We start from the raw sequence: 23,750 nt of genomic DNA on the forward strand, positions 1-23,750 counted from the left end.
TTTCCCTGTTCTTTCCTCCTCAAAGGACTCCAAAAGTCTCTGGTATCCACTCTTTCCCGACACAGATCATGTGGCTTGGGGGAAAACTAACACCACACACAGCTTCAAGGTGAGCAAGACCGGTTTAAGGATAATCTAACTTGCCTTGCCAGGGACTGGTTCAGAAATAAGCAGGTGACCCTCTCCTGAACCTGTGAGAGGTCAATGAGATGAGACAGATGTTGAGAACTTTTGGCAAAGTTCTTCTTCCAAATTCTGGAAGGTCTTCTGGAAGTAACATTTTCGCTTTTCTGTTGGATGTGATTAAAGCAGCATGTACCCCTTGCTGCTACTGGCAGGCAGCCTATGAGAGTGAGGGTAAACTCCTCAGTCTGCAACCACTATGAAGAGCAAGACTGAGAGGCGGAGAGAAGCTAGCTAGCTGATGACGACATTGCTGAGATGCTGAAGTAAACAACCCTGATGGGGTTCAGTTATGTGAGCCAGGAAATTTCTTTCCTGTTTGTCTCAGGCAGCATTTGTTATTTACATCTGAAAGCGTGCAAAGTAATACTGTTTCTGCGCATGGGCATGATGAAAACTGCTGGTGACAGAAACAAATAAAGCTGGGATGGGAATTTATTTGCAAAGTTGACAAATTCAGCCTTGGGCACTGTAAGATCAAGTTGACAATGCTTGCTTTCTTAGACTTGTATCCATTAGAGCATACCTAAAGAACCAGTGTTCTTATTCTCCAGCTAAGAAAAATGTCCTATTTATCTTGTAGAATTAGGGTGAAAAGTAGAAAATTGAAAAGAGTTCTCATGAAATTTATCCTTGTTTCAGAGCCAGACTTAGTCTTCCATACTGAGCCCAGGTGCCTGTTTAAGTACAGGATTTTAAGATCCAGTTCTGGATCCTTATCTGCTGTTATCTCAAAAACTGGCTGCTCCATCTTTCTGTTCTCATGTCTTTGCAAGGTCCTTATGTGGCAACTGACACCTCCATTTATTTCCTGGAAGTCTTGATTTTCTGGTTTATGGACTGAACCACTCCATTAACAGTATCAGAAATATCAAACATACGTTACTTGACTATTACTCTGAGAATCTGACCCAGAACTATTTTTTCATGCTGGCTGCCAAACTCAACTAATCCTGTTGCTGCCATTTCTCATCACAATGAGCACACTGAGGTTTTGAAGAATTTGTAATTTCATACCACATTTCTGAACAAAGTGGAAATTGCTCAATTAAAAATATGATTAAGCTGGACATGAAATGGTGTGTGCCATAATCTCAGCTCCTCAGGAGGCGGAGGTGGGAAGATGGCTTGAGTCCAGGAGTTCAAGACTAGCCTGGGCAGCACAGTGCGATCCCATTTCAAAGAATAAATTAACTAATTTATTTTAAAAATATGATTATATGCTGGGGATCTAATAAAACACAAAATTAGTGCCTACCATTTTGGTCTAATTGATACATTTTAATAATTATTTTTATATACTTAAAATGCCTAGTTACATCATTAATCTGCTTTCCAAATCTTAACATCTCCTTTCAACTGTAAAAAACATTTTAAAGGTGCTTTATAAAGATATTAAAATTAATACTTTGCTTATAATCACTCATAATTTTAAATTTTACATTAAAATAACACGGCCATTAAAACATTCATCAATTAAAAAACATCAAATTATAGAATACTAGAGCATCTCTTTTCATGGTAGACAGCTGTTTGCTTAGATTACAGATGCTTCCCAAAATATCCATTTAATGTCACAGTGATTGAGATTTTTTACCTGATGTTCCAGCTTCATGATTTTTTTCTTCAGGTTTGCCATTTGTCTTGAAAGCTCTTTTTTCATCCACCTCATCATCCCCCCACCATGACGGTTGCCCATATAATGGAGTACCACGGGGCATGGCAGAAATATCTGGAAAGAGGTGGGAAAAATCTGTCTAGAGCAGATGAAACAGAAAAAAATACGCTTTCGCAGAATGCTAGAACTGCCTGGTTGATTACTTAAATTAAAAAGCAAAGTACAGTCTTGATAGCTAAAATGTAATCTATCCTGAATAGCTTTGTATTTGTGATAAGATCTTATCAATGTTGGACATAACTAAATAAATACTATTTCCACTGGGTGGTACCTAAGTCAAACAACGTGCTACATATCCCAGTAGCTTTTTCTTCAAGTGTTATGACTTGTTTGGTATATAACTGAACCACTTGTAACAAATGGCATTTTACTTGAATTTAGACAGAAAGTGACCTCAGAAGAACAAGTTTGTTGAAACTAGGCAATAATTAACTAGGGAAGAACAAAACCAGTCTGATCAGAAATGGCTCATTAAGGTTAAATGTAAAAGACAAAGCTAAAGTAAATGTTGGCATGAGCACCCATTTTCTAATTTTTTTCAAGCCCAAGGGCACACAAACTAGTTCTTAACAGAACTAACATATTTTTGTTTGAGCAAATGTAGTAATGCCTATCCATTTAAAAACTTGTTTCTGTTTGAATGGGATTATTTATGTGAGGCATTTTATAACATCCCGAGAATTATAAATTATTATATGATGATACAGCTACATTTGATTTTTAAAAATTTCCTTTTAATTCATTTTTGTTGTTATGCTGCAGAAGAAAATGCAGACAAACATGAAATAATAAAAATACTGTAAGGTAACCCTCTGAATCTGTAGGTATTCTGCATCCATGGGTTCAATTAGCTGCAGATGAAAAATGCTTTGGGGAAAAAAATTCCACTAAGTTCCAAAATGCAAGACTTAAATTTGCCTTATGCCAAGTACTACTACACAAATGAAGTGATGTGTATGCATTGTATTAGGTATTAAAGTGATCTAGAGATGATTTAAAGCATAGGGGAGGAGACGTGCATAAGTTATGTGCAAATACTATGCCATGTTACATAAGGAACTTCAGTATCATGATTTCTGGTATTCATGGGAGTACTGAAACCAGCCCCCATGGGTACTGGAGGATGACTATATTTACTTCCCTTAAACATTTAAACATATTAAGCACACCTATAGACAACTGCCATATATAATTATGTGTTTTATAATGTTTCCTAATGAAAGCACTGGCAGCATTAAAACACACTCTGAAATTATCACTATTATACATTATTTTTATATGGATATGGCCAACTTTCTGAGAACAAAGCATGCAGTGTCTTCAAGATCAAGTATAAAGACGGTCTTCAGAGAGAGGCCAGCTTACCCATGGCTTTCTCCTCGGATTTCAGTGCTTCGGTAGCTTTGTGCTGCACTTCAATGGCAGCGTCTGCTCCCTTTGAATCTATGCTTTTGGCACTTGCAGATTTGGATAATTCTGATTCTGAAGATTTTTGCGACAACTGAAGCTGAATGGTAAACTTCTCATGCTATAAAACATTTAAAAATGGAAGTGAAACATCAAGAAGTAAAATCAACCATAGTGAATAGTAGATTTGCAAAAGAAGTTAAGTAAAAACTGTTACCTTAAGAGCTTCTTCGGGGACCCTCATTTCTCCTTGTACTACAGTGAAAAGATTTGTATGTAAACGGGGCTAAGGAAGAATATAACCTCAAATTTCTTGTAATTGAGCTAAAAATGATCATCAAATATAATTTGGAAATCGTTCTATTTCAACAGGCAATTACAGCAGAATTATTATATTTCCCCTGAATAGTTAAATCTTAAAATATGCTCACAAATATAAACATTTTCATTTAAACATACTAAAAACCTTAAGATCCAGCAAGTTTTCTAATTTTAAGTAAAGGTGGCCCTCAAGAAGCAAACAACTGGGTAATTAATCAGAGCACAGAAACATTTTCAATTTTCACTAACAATAATATGAGATAACTACAATGGAGAAAATTATGTGAAAACATATACATAAGAAAACATGCATCAAATTATATTGATAGCTAATCACAAAAATGTAAGGAAATATCTCATCGAGGATTAATCAACAGCAATTCCTAAAAGAATTTGATTACTCAAACTTCATAAGCATTGATAAAAATATAGTTCACTTTGCAAGTACAAAAGAAATGCTATAATTAGGGTCCTTACAGCGACCACAGCCATGACTGTTCCCCATGAACTGCAATCAAGGTCATATTACATTATCAAACAATGGATTCTATACCAAGATTAGATTAGAACCAAGTGCTAGATATAATGAATGCCTTCATTATTAAGCCAAAAAGAACAATGCCTCTGTATATTAAAAAGATCTATTCACTAAAGAGTAGAGGTCACATTTCCCACCATTACTTAACTCTGTAATGAAAGGACTTTTATAACCATGTACTAAATTCTATTCTTTGCCAGTTCAGAGCACTTATGACTTCAAGGGTAGAAAGCTGTAACTATCATGACTACTTGGGGAGAAAAAGATGACTTCCTAAGCATAAGGGAAGTGGGAAACTTGTGAGTATTTACTCTAGGTTTCTACTTGTTAAAATAATAAAAATTCAGAATTGTAAATATAAAGAGTTTTGGGAAATATTCTGTTCAATTCCATTAATCCTTCCGTTTCATAAATAAAGAACTTGGGCAGTGGACGGACAGAAACCAAAACAAGAGTCTAGTCAACCGAATCCCAGGCCAGGGCTCTCCTATTAATCTACATTGCTTTTTCCTACAGCCTTGAAATATTAAAATTTTCCTTTTTGTCACATTCATACACTGGTATATATTTGCTGGTACATATGGAAATACACATCTCATAACTAAGTATGTTTAATAAAAGATAATGTCTAAATTGCAAACATATGGAATCAATCTAAATGCCCATCAACTGATAAGTGGATTAAGAAAATGTGGTATGTATATACCGTGGAATACTACTCAGCCATAAAAAAGAATGAAACAGTGTCTTTTGCAGCAACTTGTATGGAACTGAAGGCTATGACTCTAAGTAAAGTAACTCAGGAATCAAAAACCCAAATACCACATGTCCTCACTTCCAAGTGGGACCTAAGCTATGGGTACACAAAGGCATATAGAGTGGTATAATGGACACTGGATAATCAGAAGTGGGGAAGTCGGAAGCGGGATGAGGGATGAAAAACTACCTGTTGAGGTACAATGTATACTACTCAGGTGGCAGGTGCACTAAAATCCCAGACTTCACCACTGTACAATTCATCCATGTATCCAAAACCTCACTTGTACCCCTAAAGCTATTGAAATTTCTTTAAAAAGACAAAAAATGTGATTAAGCTATTATAAGAAAAAACCTAGAGTTTGGTAAGTATACATACATTCACATATTTATATAATATATAATATGAATTTTATATAAACACGTATATATAATGTAGAAAAACACTGGCACGACCACTGCAGATATTATTGAAGTTTTTCATTCTCTTCTGAAAATTGCTCTTTATCTAATGTGGTTACAGATGTGAGTTCCCTGAAGCAATATTATGGTAAAAACTTTGCTTTAAATATAATAATAATATGGTCTAGTAACTTTGTTTTATCCCCCAAAAACTCATAAACAGCTAGAGAAAATTCATAGCATTCCTACTTTTTTTTTTATGGGAAAAGGCATTAAAAACTGACAATCATTACTGTTTTTTCCATGGAAAACACAAGTGATTTCAGCCTGTTGTGAGGGTTTTCGGGTGCTTCAGGCTTACCTCCTGGGAGTGCCCAAAGGCAATCTCCCAGGGCCCATCTAAGGTATCCTCTTTAAACCTAGACACGCTTCAGGTCATGGAGAGCTTGAGAGGAATCATCCTTCTAAGGTTCAAACATTTTACCTTCCAAAAAGGTTTCTGTGTGTGGAAACGAAGAAGACCTCAAGAAGCCTCGTTTGGGTCATTAACTCATCCGGGAACTCTGGCGTAACGGTGAGATCTGGAGACTGCTCTAGTCCCAGCTTTTGACAAACTGAGGTACAATAACTTATGGTATCAGTAAGCTATAAAAAGTTTGAATTCTTATTTATTAAAAATCATAATTTGATAGGTTATTTCCCCATTTCTTTATATAAGACTATGACTGCTATTCTAAGCCATCCCCCTGTATTGACCTAAGTCAATTTATTCAAGAAATGTTTATCTAAAAGCAGGACTGTGGACACTCCCCTGAACACTAGTAATGTGTTCTTAGACATGGTTCCTCCCACTCTTTTATTTTAATGACAAGATTAAAAACAGAGCAAAATTTTAAACAGCGTTACTCATTCCAAGGAGTATGACCTAAAATATGAAGTGTCAGATATCACTGTAAACATGTCTTTCAAAAATCATGTCAGATAAGTAAGAATACTTGAATAAAATTATTTTATACAAGGAAAGATCAGAAAAACATATTTTTCAAAACTAATATATTTTACACATGTGATTTAAAAAAAAATGTAATAAGGCTATCCCTAGAAATTCTTGAGTTACCCAAAACTGTTTCCTTTTCATTAAAAATATGGAAATTTTCCCTCATTTAACAATAATTGATAATAAAACATACAATTATGCTAAATTAGAGTCCACAGAGTATTAGTAAGGTAGGTCCTAGGAGACAATAAGAGTTTAAAAGAAAGTTAAGAGCAGGAAATTTTCTAAGGAGAAAATTTTATCTATTTGTTTAATTTTGCCTATACCTTCAGAAAAATGTATCATTTTATTTTAGGAGATGACTATCTTTCCAACTTGTAGAAGACCCTGTTCTTTAAAAACACAGTTTTCAAACAACTGATTTAAACTTCTCTATCACTTCATTCTTTCATCCAAAAAAGCTCATTTCCATTAATTTTAAAAATTTAGTTCTTTTAAGCTTTGAGAAATGTCCTCTATTTTTGAAATTTAAAAAATATTAACATGTTCATGTTTTGTTTTGGATATAAACCACATAAATAAGGAAAAATCTTAACTTCTCTTAATGAAAGTGCTTAATTTTTGCTTACATTTAACTTCCCCTTGATCATTTCAGCAGCCATTATCTGGACAGCCCACCAAACAGTGGTACATATAGCGCTGGAAGTACAGATTAATTATAGTTTTAGACGCTATGACATGTGTTGGAGTTTTCTTTAACCTGGTTTCCAATATGATTAACCCAATCATTTTGTGGGCCATTATGCAGGAATATAAAACTTCTTTGGGAAAATATATAAATCACAATTTTAAAATACAAGGTACTGGGTTCTTACTTATGATGACTTATACTATTAAAATGATGAGGCAGTGGATCTTGTGATTTAAGATATTTAAGTAATGTGTAAATAATTTCCCATGAAATGTGGAAACCATACTGTACTCTGCTTTTCCTCCTAGCACATTAGTGGTTTCTTCTTAGTCTCTTTTACTGGTTCCTAATCTCACCCATCTCTTAATATTGGGAATGTACCAGGTGTCAGTCCTTGAACCTCTTATCAATCTATATTCAGTCCCTTAATGATCTCATTCAGTCTTATGGTTTTAAATATTATTTATATAATAAAAATCGCCATTCACATCTTTAGCTTCTACTTCACCCCTGTATACAACCTTACATTCAACATGCCCCAAATCAACTTCTCAAACTTCTGGATAAGATGGAGTAAAAAGAATTGGATTTATTCTCCTACATTAAACAACTAAAAGATGGGTAAAACACATGACACAATGTTTTACAAGACAATTGGCTTCAGGCAACAAAAGACAACGATCTCTGAGAGAAGGGCAACAAAGCAAGAGTCCAATCACTGCCCCAACTCACTGCCCTGTGAAAGTTTCTAGGTCACACTGCGAGGAAGAATAATCCAGACAGAGCCTGGCAGACTCCCTGAGTTGTGGTGGAAATGAAGTCAACAGTCCAAGCAAATCAACATTACCGGAATTCACAGGGCTCAGTACTGAAGAGAAGCCTGCACAGAAAGAGAATTCCAGACATATTCAGTCTCTGGAAAACAATATTAGAGATAATAGTACCCAGTGCCCACACAGGGCCAGGAGTACTACCTACTCCCAACAGCCAGACTGTAAAACCTCATGCATGATTCATGAGTCACTGGGTAGAACACAAGTCAGCAAACTTTTTCTGTAAAGGGCCAGATAGTAAATCTTTCAGGTTTTTCAGGCCATATGATCTCTGCTTCAGCTACTCAACTCTGCAGTGCAAAACAGCCTGAGGGCCAGATTTGGTCAATGAGTTTACTGACCCCCTCCCATAGAACATACAGAAAGGTCTTGCCTCAGTTGTTGGTAATAATTAGCCCAGAATAATCTTAGAAGCCTAACAAATCTTAAAGACCCAAAGTGATAAAACTGTTTCCAAGTAACTTGTATTCCAGAACAATGCTCAAATAATATTGATACAAATACTAAAATATGCATATAACACTCAGCAAAGTAAATTCACAATGCCTGCCATCCAATAAAAAATTACTGTGAGTGTAAAAATTAATCAATGGAAATCAACCCAGAAGAGATGAACAAACTTTAAAATAAATAATGGTGGAGATTTTTTCTAAATTTGATTGAAACTATAAAGCCACAGGATTTTAGAAGGTCAACAAACCCCAAGAGGGTAATAAAAAGCAACAAACAAAAAGAAGAAAGAAGGAAGAAAAAAGAAAGAAGAAGGCTACACCAAGACACATCATAATCAAACAGTTCAAAGCCAGGGACAAAGGAAAATAATGTGAGTGAGAATATAGTGAAGCAACATCTTTAAAGTGCTAAAAATAAGAAAAAGCCAACCCAGAATTCCATACCCAGCAATAATATCTTTTTTTTTTTTTTTTGAGATACAGTCTCACTCTGTTGCCCAGGCTGGAGTGCAATGGCGTGATCTTGGCTCACTGCAACTTCTGTCTTCTGGGTTCAAGCGATTCTCCTGCCTCAGCCTCCCGAGTAGCTGGGATTACAGGCACGTGCCGCCACACCTGGCTAATTTTTGTATTTTTAGTAGAGATGGGGTTTCACCATGTTTGCCAGGCTGATCTCAAACTCCCAACTTCATGATCCGCCCGCCTCGACCTCCCAAAGTGCTGGAATTATAGGCATGAGCCACCGTGCCCAACCAATAATATCTTTCAATAACTAAGGTGAAACACTTTTCTAGACATATAAAAGCTGACAGAATTCATCACCAGCAAAGCCATAGTACAAGAAATGTTGAAGGAAGTCCGACAGGTAGAAACAAACTGACATATGAAAATATGGATCTATACAAAGGGATGAAGAGTACCAGAAACTGAAGCTTCATGGGTATAAGACATAAGTACAAAGGGTATAAAAAATGTATTTCAAAATACATATTTTAATTATTTAAACTTCTTTAAATGACAATTGACTTTTTACTAATAACAACGTAGTATGAGTAGGACAAAAGAAAGTATACTGCTTTCTCTTTTTTTTTTTTTTCAGACAGACTCTTACTCTGTTGCCCAGGCTGGAGTGCAGTGGCGCAATCTCCACTCACTGCAAGCTCCGCCTCCCGGGCTCACGCCATTCTCCTGCCTTAGCCTCCTGTGTAGCTGGGACTAGAGGCACCCACCACAACGCCTGGCTAATTTTTCGTATTTTTAGTACAGACGGGGGTTTCACCGTGTTAGCCAGGATGGTCTTGATCTCCTGACCTCGTGATCCGCCCGCCTCGGCCTCCCAAAGTTCTGGGATTACAGGCGTGAGCCACCATGCTCAGCCCCAAAAGTATACTGTTGTAACGTCCTTGCATAATATGTAAAGTGGTATAAATGTCACTTGAAGATAAAACTTGAAATTAAAGACAAATTTTAAGTCCTAAAGCTACCACTAAAACAACAACAAAAAATTATTGCTAATAAGCCAACAAAGGAGATAAAATGAAATAATAAAAACTATTCAAATAACTCAAATGAAATCAGAAATGGAGAAAAAGAAAACATAAAACTAATGGGCCAAACAGGATACAAATTTCAAGATGATACATTTAAACCTAACCACAGCAATTATCACATTAAATGTGAATGGCCTAAATCACCAAATAAAGGCAGAAATTATCATATCAGATAAAAAAGTAAGAACTACATGCTGCCTACTTTATATGTAAAGACAAACAGGGTAAAAGTTAAAAAATATAAATAGACAAAAGAAAGCTAGAACAACTATGATATTAAGACAAACCAGATTTCAGAGCAAAGAATCTTATTATGGATAAAGTAGATCATTTCATAACGATACAGGGGGATAATTCATCAAGAGAACATAATAATCCCAGTTGTCTATACAACTAATAAAAGAGCTGCAAATGACAAAGCAAAAAGTTCTGCAAGAAGGAGGGGGCTAACTTGTAATTATAGCCTGAGATTTCAATACCCCCTTCTTATTAATTGAAAGAGTAAGAAGACAATAAATCAGTAAAATACAGCAGACCTGAACACCCACCAAGCCAACCTGGCCTAACTAACATTTATAGAACATTCCAACCCCCAAAGAGCAGAATGCATATCCTTTTTAAGTACATATGGAACATTTACCAAGATAGAACATATTCTGGGTCACAGAACAAGTCTCAATGAATTCAAAAGGATTTGAGACATACAAAGTATGTTCTCTGAGCAAAATGGAATTAGAAATCAGTAACAGAAATATAGCGGAAAACTCCCCAAATATTTGGAAACTAAACAAACATATCTATGACTCAAAGAAAAAATCAAAAGGGAAATTAGAAACATTAAAGTAGAAATTGGGGTAAAATTGATAGCTCTAAACACCAGAACGAGAAAAGAAAGGTCTCAACTGAATGGCCTCAGCTCCTATCTAGGAGAAAGTTTAGAATAAAGATAACAGAAATCAAATAGAAAACAGAAAAATTGTGAAAACCTGGTTAAGCCTAAAGCTGGTATTTTGAGATGATTCTTCCCATATTCTCCACAATCAAATAGAAAACAGAAAAATTGTGAAAACCTGGTTAAGCCTAAAGCTGGTATTTTGAGATGATTCTTCCCATATTCTCCACAAAACCTGCTCTGCTACTGAGTTCTCTATCAGTTATTAAAACGATGCCTTCCTCTTTCATATTGCTTAGGCCTAAATTCTGGTTCATCCTTGACTCTTTCTCTTACTCTACATCCAATCTAATCAGAAAATTGTATTGGCTCCATCTTCAAAATACACACTGAATCATTTCTACCTCCAGATATATCACCCTGGTCCAGACCTCCTTTATTGTTCACCAGAAGTACTGCAGTAGCCTCCTAACTGGTCTCTCTTTTCATACGCCTGCCCACTTCACTCTTAGTTTTCTTTGAACAAGAGTAGCCAGAGGATCTTTTTACACATATGTCATTTATCACTCCTCTGATAAAAAAAAAACCAAACCTCCAAAGACTACCCATTTCACTCAGAATAAGTCAAAATCCATATAATATCCTATGACAACTGATATATTCTGACCCCTAATATACGCAAGTTCTTTGCTGGCTCCGACCACGCTGGCTTTTCAATGCTATCCTCCAATACGTCAAACGTGTCTCTGCTTCAAGCCCTGTGCACTGTACGCTCATCTGTTCGCGGGACAGTTTCTCCGCATGTCCACATGGCTAACTTCTTTACTTTCTCCGCATCGTTGCCTCAGTGCTGGCTTCTCACTGAGGTCTTCATGAATATTCTTTTCAAAACTCTAACTTCCCACTTAGCAACACTAGCTCTCTGCCTCCCCCTTTCACATGCTTTTCCACAGAACTTACCATCCTCTAATACCCTCACTCCTAGTGTGTGTTGTCAGTCCCTTCAATCCCATTAAAGTGTAGGCTACAGGAGGACAGTGACTAAGATCTATGTTATTCACAATTATATTCCCCCAAACCACTGGGACTATGCCTGGAACATAAGGGACATTTAATAAATAATTAGAAAATGAATAAACTTAGGTTTCCTTATCAGCCTCATTTTTGGCTACCTGAAGATGACCACTTTCTGGTTTTTCTTGATTACTGCAGCATTTTAGTGCTCCTCATGAGTTTACTGTCATTTTAAAAGCTTGTATATTTCACTGAGTATGTGTTTCTCCAAATCATTTATTTCTCCAGTTAGAAAAGAGACTTATGTTGCCTAATTCTAGTCTCAATCCATGTTAAATTGCTCCTTCTAGTGCTGTAGCATTTTATTTTATTTTATTTATTTGAGACAGAGTTTCGCTCTGTCAACCAGGCTGGAATGCAGTGGCACAATCTCGTCTCACTGCAACCGCCGCCTCCAAGTTGAAGCAATTCTCCCTGCCTCAGCCTCCCGAGTGGCTGGGATTACAGGTGCCCGCCACCACGCCCAGCTGATTTTTGTATTTTTCGGTAGCGATGGGATTTCGCCGTGTTAGCCAGGCTGGTCTTGAACCCCTAACCTCAGGTGATCCGCCTGCTTTGGCCTCACAAAGTGCTGGGATTACAGGTGTGAGCTACTGTGCCAGGGCCTGCTGTAGCATTTTAATTAAAATCGTTTTTCACTCCAAAGTATAGCAGTTTATAGATTGCCTATTAAGATTAATTTTAATTAGAATAAAGTACAAAAATGTCTTCTAACTAGTATAGCTAAGTACAGACACAAGTAAATAAATAAAATCTGCTTTTAAAATTACATATATAATATGATTTCTGCCGCTATAACAGATCCTATTTTAAAATAATAAAATTATATGAGCCTCCTCTGGGCATCCAGACAGTAGTTATGGCTCAACATTAAGTGTACAACCCTAAGAAAGTCTTTGGGACAAAACATTTGTCCCAACAATTTTAGACAGACATATTATGACCTGGTATGTAAGAGAAAAATGTCAGTTTGCTGTTAAGAAAATGGTATACTATCTATAAAAGCATGAGGTTTCTTCCTCAATAGTTTCTTCTTGATATAAAATTCAAAGTTAACTTTACAGAGTTTTACTAAAACTTGAATTTCCTAGTATTTTCTCATGATTCGAAACAGTTGATGCCAAATGGATTAAAGGAGGTACCTAAATTCAAAATACACTTCTATTTGTTCTTGATGAAACTTAGGCTGGTAGAAAATGACAACCATTCATTAAGGCTTTAATGCTAATTCTTAATTATTTCACTGACGCATATTTTTTTAAAGACTTAAAATATACACAAGTATTACTATTTAATGGTTTGGCTTTTTGTATATTCCTTTGGCTCTATAAGTGTGAACATTATAAGGTATGCTACAAAACTTTCTTAGATTTAAACTTTAAAAAGTTGTAATATTATTTTTTGTAATTTTTTTGTTTTTTTGTTTTGAGATGGAGTCTCGCTTTGTTGCCCAGGCTAGACTGCAGTAGCGCGATCTTGGCAAACTACAACCTCTGCCTCCTGGGTTCAAGCGATTCTCCTGCCTCAGCCTCTGGAGTAGCTGGGATTACAGGTGCGTGCCACCATGAACGGCTATTTTTAAATTTTTTTTTGTATTTTTAGTAGAGACCGGGTTTCACCATGTTGATCAGGCTGGTCTCAAACTCCTGACCTCATGATCCACCCGCCTCGGCCTCCTGAAGTGCTGGGATTACAAGTGTGAGCCACAGGACCTAGCCTATTTTTCATAAATTTCAAGGAACAATTTCATATAGTGTTAATACATTTACTTTGGACATTAACTCTATTTAGCTGAGACTACACTTTTTCTGCTACAGTGACAAAAGTCCATCCAAATTGCTATGCTTAATACATTCTTTATTACCAAAGTCCCGATAAAAGTAGTAATTCAAAAAAACTAAAACTAAAACTCAAAAAAAAATTCAGCATCATATGGAATAGCAGTATTTTAATTAAATGTACGTAAGTCCTTTTTACAAAGCTTCTTGCCTACTATGAATGGAAATGTCTGCCTTCTTCTGCAATCACGCTCCTTCCCTTCACTAGAGATTCTTCACGCTACCCCATGCAATTTAATACAATCACGTTCTTGTTCAATTATTAGATTCCTAATTTTAAACAGAAGAATTTTAAGTACACACTAAATGCATATTGTGGATTAATCAGAGAGTGTAGGTCTTAGAAGACACAGGATATTGAAAAGTTTGTATTTAATAGGCAATACAGCTGTGATGCATAAAACAGTAACGGGAGAGATGGAAGGAAAAGTAGGTTTAAATTCTTACATTCATCCCAGGAGGCTGATTCATGCATCATGTTCTACCTGAAAGCAATCCCTAGGCCGGACTAAAATTAAACATTCCCCTGTCCTCTCCCCAGTTACATTCTTTGATGCTCAAACTATATATGCAATAGCACTTCAGTGAGACTGCTGCTGAAACTATATAAATAGAGAGAGAGGAAAAAAAAACAAACAAACAAACGCTGAGTCCACCAACTTTTCCAGGATTATTTTTAGGAACAGGCATAATAACTAAAAATACATATATATTTTAGTATAGGAAGGCACCCCAACAATAGAAATTCTGGCATATCTATATTGTGAATTGTGTTTCAAAAATGTTAATTTACACCACAGTAAACATATTTGAATAAACTTAATAAGTACATAAAACCATTTAAGGATATCATATCCAAATCTCAGCTTATCTTCAAGTTTCAAGGTGATATAAGTCTGTTCCGGAATCCTTACATCATTCACAAAAGTCTACAAGGAAACAAAAAAAGATGTTAGGTTACATATGAGGTATTAATTCTTACATTTTAGATAAGCAAATTCTCAAATCTGAGAGTTAAAAGTACGTATCATATGGTGGCTAATACAGCCTGAGTATCATAAGATGTGCCATGCAGCCTGTAGGATGAGAAATGATTTTATACTAAGCCTTTTATCTCTATTACTGGTAACACACAAAGAACCCAGTGCTGCCAAGATGAATTTAGGCACTTAGAATAGTTCCTAAAAATGGTGCCAAGAAAAGCTCCTAATCTAAAGCTGGCAAACCGTAAAGGGTAAAATATTTAACTGTTAATATACCATCAGGGTTTGCTCGACCCAATTTTAGATTTTTGAGAAATTCTGACTATGTGTAAGCACTGACATTTCACTACTTTTAGTTTTGGAATTATTATAAAGAAGAAGAAGAAAATTTACTTTAAGAAAATAGAACAAAACTGAATTCAGTTTGCAATTGTCATATGGGTCCTTTGGATCCTTTTAGGAATCTGAGATACATTATAAGGTTTCAGTGATCTTATTTTTCCAATATGTTGAAATTCTGGTATTTTATCATCCTAGTAACTATTTAATCTTTACTCATCAATTATTCCTAACAACGCTAAAAGTGACCCAAATAATAAGACAAAATAACAGAAGCAATAACCAACAAAAAATGTCGTAAGCCACATTTACTATTATATTTTCTTTCTTCTCTCTCTCTCTCTCTCTCTTTCTTTCAGGGTCGCAGTGGTGCGATCATGGTGCACTGCAGCCTTGATTTCCCAGACTCAGGTGATTTTCCTACTTCAGCCTCCTGAGTAGCTGGGACTACAGGTGCATGCCACCATGCCCAGCTAATTTTTGTGTATTTTTTTTGTAGAGACAAGGTCTCCCTATGTTGTTCAGGCTGATCTCAAACTCCTGGGCTAAAATGATATGCCCATTTTGGCCCCCCAAAATGCTGGGATTATAGGTGTGAGCCACCATGCCTGGCCAAATTATATTTTCTAGTGGGCAAATAAAAAAGGAAACAACATAGAGGTGAGATTAGTTTTAATAATATATTATACATTTCACCTAATATATCCAAAACAGTACCATTTCAGCAAATTATCAATATAAAAACTAACAAGATAGTTCACATTCTTTTTTTTCCTTTTTTTGGTACTACATCTTTAAAATTTAGACTACTCCACATTTCAAGGGCTCAACAGGCACCCATGGTTAGTGGCTACTGTAGTGAAAAGCACAGACCTAGAAGTATGATGCAATAGTGAAATAAATCACTATTTCATCATTCTTTAGTTATCTTACTGCAGTGGCCAAAATATTCATCATCTTTCCAAGAAGATATAAAAGACATCTGGAGATACAATCTTAATACATTTTGGGGTTTCTTTTTTCACCTATTAAAGAGCACAGTTGAAAATTCAGAATTTCTGATTTAACATTCATAAAGGCAAAGAGAAGAAAACAGACAGGAAGATATTTCGTAATTATAAGATAAACACAAGAGAGTGGGATTCTAGACTACGATAATGATGATAAAGCTGACAGCAGAAGCAAAATTAGTAGACTCTGTGTCTTCAGATGAAGACAGTCACAGACACATTTTCTCTAATGCAAGAATCAATGAGAAAGAATGTTTCCACGGAAAAAAAAGAAATTTTCATCCAGTTAGTCATTCAGTAAGAATCATGCAGTATTTTTCAAAAAGAATACGAATGATTTTGGGTTTTGTGGGGATTTTGGCGGTTTCGTTTTTGGGGTTCTTTCTGAGACAGGGTCTCGCTCTGTCACCCAAGACGGAGTGCAGTGGCACGGACCATATCTCATTCTGAAGCCTCGACCTCCCAGGCTCAGGTGATTCTCCCACCTCAGCCTCCTCGGTAGCTGGGGCTAGAGGCTGGTGCCATCATACCCTGCTAATATTTAAATTTTTTGTAGATGGGGTCTCACTATGTCGTCCAGGCTGGTCTTGAATTCCCGGGCTCAAGCAATCCTCCCGCAGTGGCCTCCCAAAGTGCTGGGATTACAGGCATAAGCCACCGTGGCCAGCCTCATTTTAAAAGAAGTGTCATATTTTACAAGCAATACTGACAGCCTTCTTTCTTTTTTTCACATCTGTGTTCCAATACTTATTTGACATAGTATGTAAGTGGACATATTCTCAACACAAGTATCTATACAAAGGTGACTAGAAGGAAAGAGATGATGTAGACATAAAATTACTGGGTTGAGCTTCTAATTATTGTTTATAAATCTAAAAATAACAAATGTTTTGCAGTTATGGAGGAAAAAAGATGGCTATCCTATTAACAAAATTATAAGCTGTTAAGGTTTTTTGTTTTTGAGATGGAGTCTCGCTCTTGTCGCCCAGGCTGGAGTGCAATGCGGATCTCAGCTCACTACAACCTCCGCCTCCCAGGTTTCAGCCACTCTCCTGCCTCAGCCTCCCAAGTAGCTGGGATTACAGGCGCCCGCCACCAAGCCCGGCTAATTTTTGTATTTTTAGTAGAGATGGGGTTTCACCAGGTTGGCCAGACTGGTCTCAAACTCCTGACCTCAGGTGATTCACCTACCTCGGCCTCCCAAAGTGCTGGGACTACAGGCATGAGCCACTGCACCCAACCAAAGTTTTTAAAACACTGTGTTTTGACCATGCAAGAACAAGAAGAACCAGAAATAATACACTAGAATCAACTGAAGACACACAGTACTTGAGATCTGGAATCAGCATTTATAAGACGGATATATGTTCCCATTTTGGGTAGTATATACCTTTAAACACCAGGGAAACATGGAAGAAAATTTGAGTATGTCATGTCTAATTTTTTATTAAAATTTCAAGTTGTTTTAATTACCCTTTTATTCTTAATTCTGTAAATTATTTGTACTATATGTTTTTATTCTTTTGTAAATTATTTATACAATATGTTTTTATTCTTTTGTAAATTATTTATACAATATGTTTTTATTCTTTTGTAAATTATTTGTACAATATATTTTTATTCTTTTGTAAATTATTTGTACATATGTTTTTTTAAAAGGGTCCACTGGATACAGATGCTAAATGGTGATGACTATCTTTACTGGCTTACTTAGAGTTAAGGCCCTAGAATTTCCTCTAGATTTACAGAACACAGAACAAAAGTATGCTTAACTGCCTGTGCAGACATCAAATAAACACCCAACAAGTTTTTCTTTGATAAACTGAAATTTTAAAAATTACTTTATTCTTTCCTTTTTAGTTCCAATTTTCCTTTTTAATTACTTTATTCTTTCCTTTTTAATTCCATTTTTATCATCTTCTATATTACTAGATTTGAGATGGCCATAATAGCTTATTTGAGAAAACTGCCCTTCCATGGTGAGGAAGTTACAGTAAAACACATAAATGGATTAGGTTATTAAATCCTCAAATTCCTATGCATAAATAGCTCTTTGTAATGTGCCATAAAATAACAGTTTTAAGTCTACAAAAGAAATTAGAAAAAGTTACAATCTTAGTTTCAAGCATATATATGGAGATAGTGGAATATCATGAAGACTCTAGATTATATCTTAGAATGAGTTATGAGTTGTCCTAAATCACAAGCTTCCAACATGTTTTACAGAAAGGTTGAAACTGGAATACAAAGAAAATTCAAAGGCTTCTGAGACATAAACTCTAACTTCAGGTTCATTTCCAAAATGAAGATTTCAGAGTGTTTTCAAACTTATGTCTTGAGTTTACCAAAGTATTCGGAGGATACAGTCATGCATTGCTTAACAACGGGGAAACATTCTGAGAAACGCATCACAAAGTGATTTACTTCACTGTACGAACATTACAGAGTTTACGGTACTTCCACTAACCTAGATAATATAGCCTACTACACACCCAGGCTGTGTTGTATATCCCATTGCGCCTAGGGTACAAACCTATACAATACAGCATGTTACTATACTGAATATTGTATGCAATTGTAACACAGACAGGAATTTTTCTGCTCCATTATAATCTTATGGGACCACTGCTGTGTATGTGGTCTCCCATTATGGGATGCATGATTGTAATTACAAAACAGGAGAAATGAAGAAAATGATGAAAAAGGATGAAAGAAAATGTTAATTTACTAATGTCTGCTAGGCAAAAGATAAACAACTAGATACAGTATTGAAGAGGAGTGCTACAGTTCTGAAGTTCTGAGCCAATTTTATTTGAAACTATCTCTAATAACCTAAAACACCACATTCATTCAAAAGGCCTACGATGACCTAGAAGATCCATTTAAGTTTAAGACTGCATAACTCTCTTAAATATTAAACACCTGTTGCATGTTGAACATGTGTACTCGGCACTTTCAGAGATGAAGAAACATATAATTTTAACATGCTGCCATTTATGACAGAACTATTCCCTAAAGTCTAAAAAGGCTTAGGAAATATGAGCCAGACACAGTTTCAGTTCACAAAAATGCAAGTGAAAACATCTGTGAGGAAACAGTCTCCTGAAGGTCTAAAATCACCATTGGAAGAGAGAAAATTTCAAAGAGCAAGAGGGAAAATCATTTAACTACAACAAATTTTAATAGCTTAGATACGGAAAAAAAATGAGTTTTGTTTCTTTGTCAGTGCCATTTGAACACACCTCTACCTGGTGGTGAGGAAAATGAGGCAAAGAGAATGAGGTAATCAAGAGCTTGGAGTACGGAAGTGGCAATGTTGGGATTCGAACTCAGCTCTCTGAACTACAAATCCTATGAGCATTCCACATCAAGAAAGATTAGGTGCCCAAGCTAAACCAGCTCCCAAAATTCCTCCATTCAAACCACTAACCCCACAGAAGCAAACCAAACTTAAATAAATACCTATTTAATTTACATACAACTAAATGACATAATTGATAGTATAAAATCATATAGCCAGCACACATTACATTGATGATCTGGGAAAGTGAACAGAGTACAACCAACTCAATCTCTCTGCCACCTACAAAAGCCTCCTTTCCGTCCCTAACCTTTCCTTTCAACCTTTAGTGAAGACCATTCTCTACTCTATACCACACAGGTCTGATGCTGGCAGGAACTCTAGTGTGCAAAGGGGACACAGTGTGGCTGGAACACAGACTGCTGATGGGGGCAGTACAGCAACAAATGGCAGGCTTGGAATGGCACAGGAAGGGTGTGGCAGAGGCCATGCTGGCTACCAGAGAACTGAAGGCAAACAGGGGTTCCCAAAGAAAGAGAACCTTCAATGGGCTTGCAGGAAAATGGCCCATGAAAATATCAGCAACGGAACCGACTGCAGCTTTCTCAGGCAGAACAACCTCATTTCTGGCGGCAATTCCATAAATTGTAGATCTAGGTCCCTTGGGAGTGTATTCTGGGATAGGGTGAAAGGGGACAGCAGTGGAAATGATCATTTTTACGTTGAATTTAGTTGGTAAGTGATTTTTCTAAATAGTAACAGTGAATTCTTTGAAAAGTGTATAGGCTACAGGGTGCTAACCTTGTCTTTGCTGCTTTTCTTACCATGATAAAAATAACTTACATTTACTGAATGCTTACTATGTACTGTTGTGTTTAAAATTATTAGCTTATTTATATCTTCACAACATACACAACACACTCACACAACCTGTGAGTACCATTTTATTATTTCTATTTTTAAAAAATTGAGGAATAGGGAACTTAGGTAACTTGTCCAAGGTGATGTCAAAGCTGGGTCCATAACCACTACACTGTGTCCCCTACCTCCAAAATTTATACTTTTAACCTGATACTTAAAGTTCTAGAATAACATGGATAAGAATAGTAAATAGTCTGTGAATAATAGTCTGCAAGTTCTCTTATGACTAAAATGCATGACAGTTGGTACTTCCTAGACTTTTGACATGTTTTGGCGGCTAAAGGCCTTTATGGCATGTTTCTTAGGCTGTCATTTGGGTAACAGTATATTTGTAATTTATGTAATGCTTTAAAGTTCTACACTAAGCACACACTCAAATGTACTGTTACATTTAATCCTCATAACAACACTACAGAACAGGAATTATTTCATCCCTTAATAGCTGAAGCAAGATTCTGCACTGCATCTTTGCTTTCATAAACTTCAACTCGTAACACATTCACACACTTTGGAAGGGAGTATATATGAGGAAACTGAATTTCAGAGAGATTAAGTGATTTGTCCCAGGTTACCCTGCTGATAAATAACATATCTGAGTTTCAAATCCTGGTACTGATTTCTAACTCAAAATGCAGATGTTGCTCTCCATGAGTTAGTATCTTTCACAATATTATTGAGTATAATCAAATTATAAGAAAGATATCATTCATATTTCACCTGATTATTTTTGGAACCAATGCCAAGTAATTTCCATATTTGATCATAGTCTCTTAAAAGACTAAAATGCTGATGTAATTCCCACTTACTATTTTCCAAAATAATAATGTAAAGACATACAGACTACCACTGTTCATCTGTTGTCAAGATGAAACTTTCTAGACTTAAAGACAATATAACATTGTTAAAATAATCCACACATAGAAGTTACAATTTTTCACTACAAATTCTTCAAGTAGAAAGTTAATTCAATTCCACTCAAAGAAGATGTACTGGGTCCGTGCACTGTGCAGAACTCTCTGCTAGGCACTGTGTTCACAGAAGCAGAAGGCACAGGAACTTATTCAGGAGCTCATAACTCAGCACAGCTACAGAGGTATACAAGTAGATTTAATACCAGGTTAATCAAGCACACAAAGGCTTATGGGTGTGAAGAAGGAAGACAGAAATTCTAGCAAAGAGTTGAGAATCAAAATTGCTAACATTCATGCCTAATGTTACAACAGTTTCTACCTACTTTGCCCATCTCTGTTAATTTTAACCCTTTCAACATGTCAACATCAGCAGGTTAAAATTCCTAAGTAAACGGGCTTCTGTTTCATCTCTTCAAAAAGAAGTAGAATTTGAGCTTTACTTTAAAAAATGTGTACAACTTTTATGAATGGCAAGGGAGATGGGAGAAATAGTAGACTGAAGAAAATCTAACAAGTTATTTGAAGAAAGACATAGTATAGCAGGAAGACTCCTGTTTTGGAAGAAGAGCGAGGGAAAATGTAATGATGGAGCATCAATCTGAAAAGGAGAATAATGCCAAATGTGAGAGTTTTCAAGGCAGACATGAAGAACGTACACTTAACTCTATGTGCTTTGAGAAAAAAAAAAGGCTTGAATAAAACAAAGAAAAGAAAAGTCTTGAATAAAAACCAACAGAAAAACATGCCTACAAAAAATTTATATTTATCTCAAAGAATAAATATAAAAGTTCTTCAGTAGCAGGTCAATTCAGAATTGGTAAAAAAAATGTATTACCATATTTGCCACATTTCTGCATATTCTTGTATACAATGTTTGATGCACATTTGAAAAGCATGAGTAGCCTGAAGCAGTTGGGATACACTTATTTCTGTTAAATTCACTTCAAGAATTTCAATAGCACAGATATGAACAACATAGTATTTGCTTGTGTTTGCAGAACCATAAGAAAGTGAAGAAACTGAAATAAGAGAAATAATTCAATACTTTAGCATTCTTTTTAGTTTGTGGCTACTTATATTATGCCAAATTTAGAAAGACCAAATGAAGAAATAAGAAAAAATTCACTTCAGTAACACAAAAATATATTCAAAGTATGAATTCCAAGAATAATGAACACTGGTGTTTAGATAATGTACTGTATTTGTGAAGGCAAATGGTTGTGTTGTTTCACCTTTTTTACTCTAGCAGAGAAAGCTGTCTACTCTCCGGCACCTTTCCATCTTTCTTTTCTTTTTTGTTTTTTTTTTTTTGAGACGCAGTCTCACTCTGCCACCCAGGCTGGAGTGCAGTGGTGCCATCTTGGCTCACTACAACCTCTGCCTCCTGGGTTCAAGTGACTCCCCTATCTCAGCCTCCTGAGAAGCTGGAACTACAGGCATGCACTACTACGCCCAGCTAACTTTTGTAGTTTTAGTAGAAACGGGTTTCACCATGTTGGCCAGGATGGTCTTGAACTCCTGACCTCAGGTGATCTCCCCACCTTGGCCTCCCAAAGTGCTAGGATTATAGGTGTGAGCCACCGCGCCTGGCTCCATCTTTATTTTCTAAAGTTAACCACTACTTCTCTGTCCTTAAGAGTACTTTTTTGCATTCTCACTGCCATGACTTTGTACCGTTTTCCCTCATATAAATTACAGCCGTATAGTGAAGTCCAGCTTAGGCTCCAGCTTCTTAAAGAAGTCTTCTTTAGCCATCACAGACAATGACAACCACCTTCTGGACTCATCTGCTTATACGGTTTCTTTGGAATATGGGCTAGTTTCATATTCTACTGGATGGTCCCCAAGTGCTATGTACCTGATAAGCATTTAAAAATAAAATACAAATTAAAGATAAAGAAAATGTAGCTAGGAAATGTAAACTGATTTTTCTTCTTACAATATTAAACAAATGTTCAAAGACGACAAAAAATAAACCCTTAACTCACCCCATTTAGACTGCCCAAATCTTTCACTAAATGTTCATCCGTAGAGGCATCATAGTTGATGACAGCATGTTGCTTATCCACACTACGAGACTGAAAGAAATTTTTTAAGTTAATAAATATAAGAAAATACTAGAATAAATACCAATCACATTTTGGCTAGATACTAGCATTAACAGAACAGTAAATATACAGAAATATCAAAGTTAATGTGGATTAAATGATATTAAAATAGTGCCACTATACAACAAAAATTTGTAGCATCACTCCCCAAAGAGGAAAGCATTGAATTTGAAAGATATTCTTTACTACTAAATTCACATGTTCTACTATTGAGAATTTACATCAGCTGACTTTGTTGAATGTATTAATTTTTAAAAATTTAAAACAGCTATAGAGAAATCATGTGAATTATAATTTTACCATGTTTTATATATCTTATTGTAAAAAAATTTACCTTGTAGGATTTTCTTCTTTCAAAACTAAAAATGAGCATAAACTATATAAAGAGTCCAAAGACTTAGAGGAAAAGGGACACACTATGATATGTTTCAGAGCAGAATTATCTTCACTTAAAATATGGGTTCTAAAGCTGGAATTCATGGGACAGCTCTAAGAGGGAAAGGGACTGGAAGTCAAAAAAAAGTATTTTAATGGCAAACTGTGGTTTTTGAAAACTGCTTTTAAG

General features: G+C 35.9%; 1 protein-coding gene across 4 annotated transcripts in view; it reads right to left on the bottom strand.

Moving 5' to 3' along the window:
- CEP170 (centrosomal protein 170kDa) overlaps positions 1 to 23,750 on the bottom strand; it is a 130,578-nt gene that overhangs the window by 76,971 nt on the left and 29,857 nt on the right. For all 4 annotated transcript variants that reach the window (XM_011981154.1, XM_011981156.1, XM_011981155.1 and 1 more), the window contains 5 exons: positions 23,066 to 23,155; positions 14,463 to 14,541; positions 3,486 to 3,544; positions 3,227 to 3,389; positions 1,781 to 1,915 (listed from right to left, as the gene is read on the bottom strand). In XM_011981154.1, the coding sequence (XP_011836544.1) occupies positions 1,781 to 1,915; positions 3,227 to 3,389; positions 3,486 to 3,544; positions 14,463 to 14,541; positions 23,066 to 23,155 (526 nt within the window). The remainder of the gene's footprint in view (positions 1 to 1,780; positions 1,916 to 3,226; positions 3,390 to 3,485; positions 3,545 to 14,462; positions 14,542 to 23,065; positions 23,156 to 23,750) is intronic.

The sequence above is a fragment of the Mandrillus leucophaeus genome, unplaced genomic scaffold (genome assembly GCF_000951045.1).
Source record: "Mandrillus leucophaeus isolate KB7577 unplaced genomic scaffold, Mleu.le_1.0 Scaffold220, whole genome shotgun sequence".
Classification (NCBI taxonomy): Eukaryota; Metazoa; Chordata; class Mammalia; order Primates; family Cercopithecidae; genus Mandrillus; species Mandrillus leucophaeus.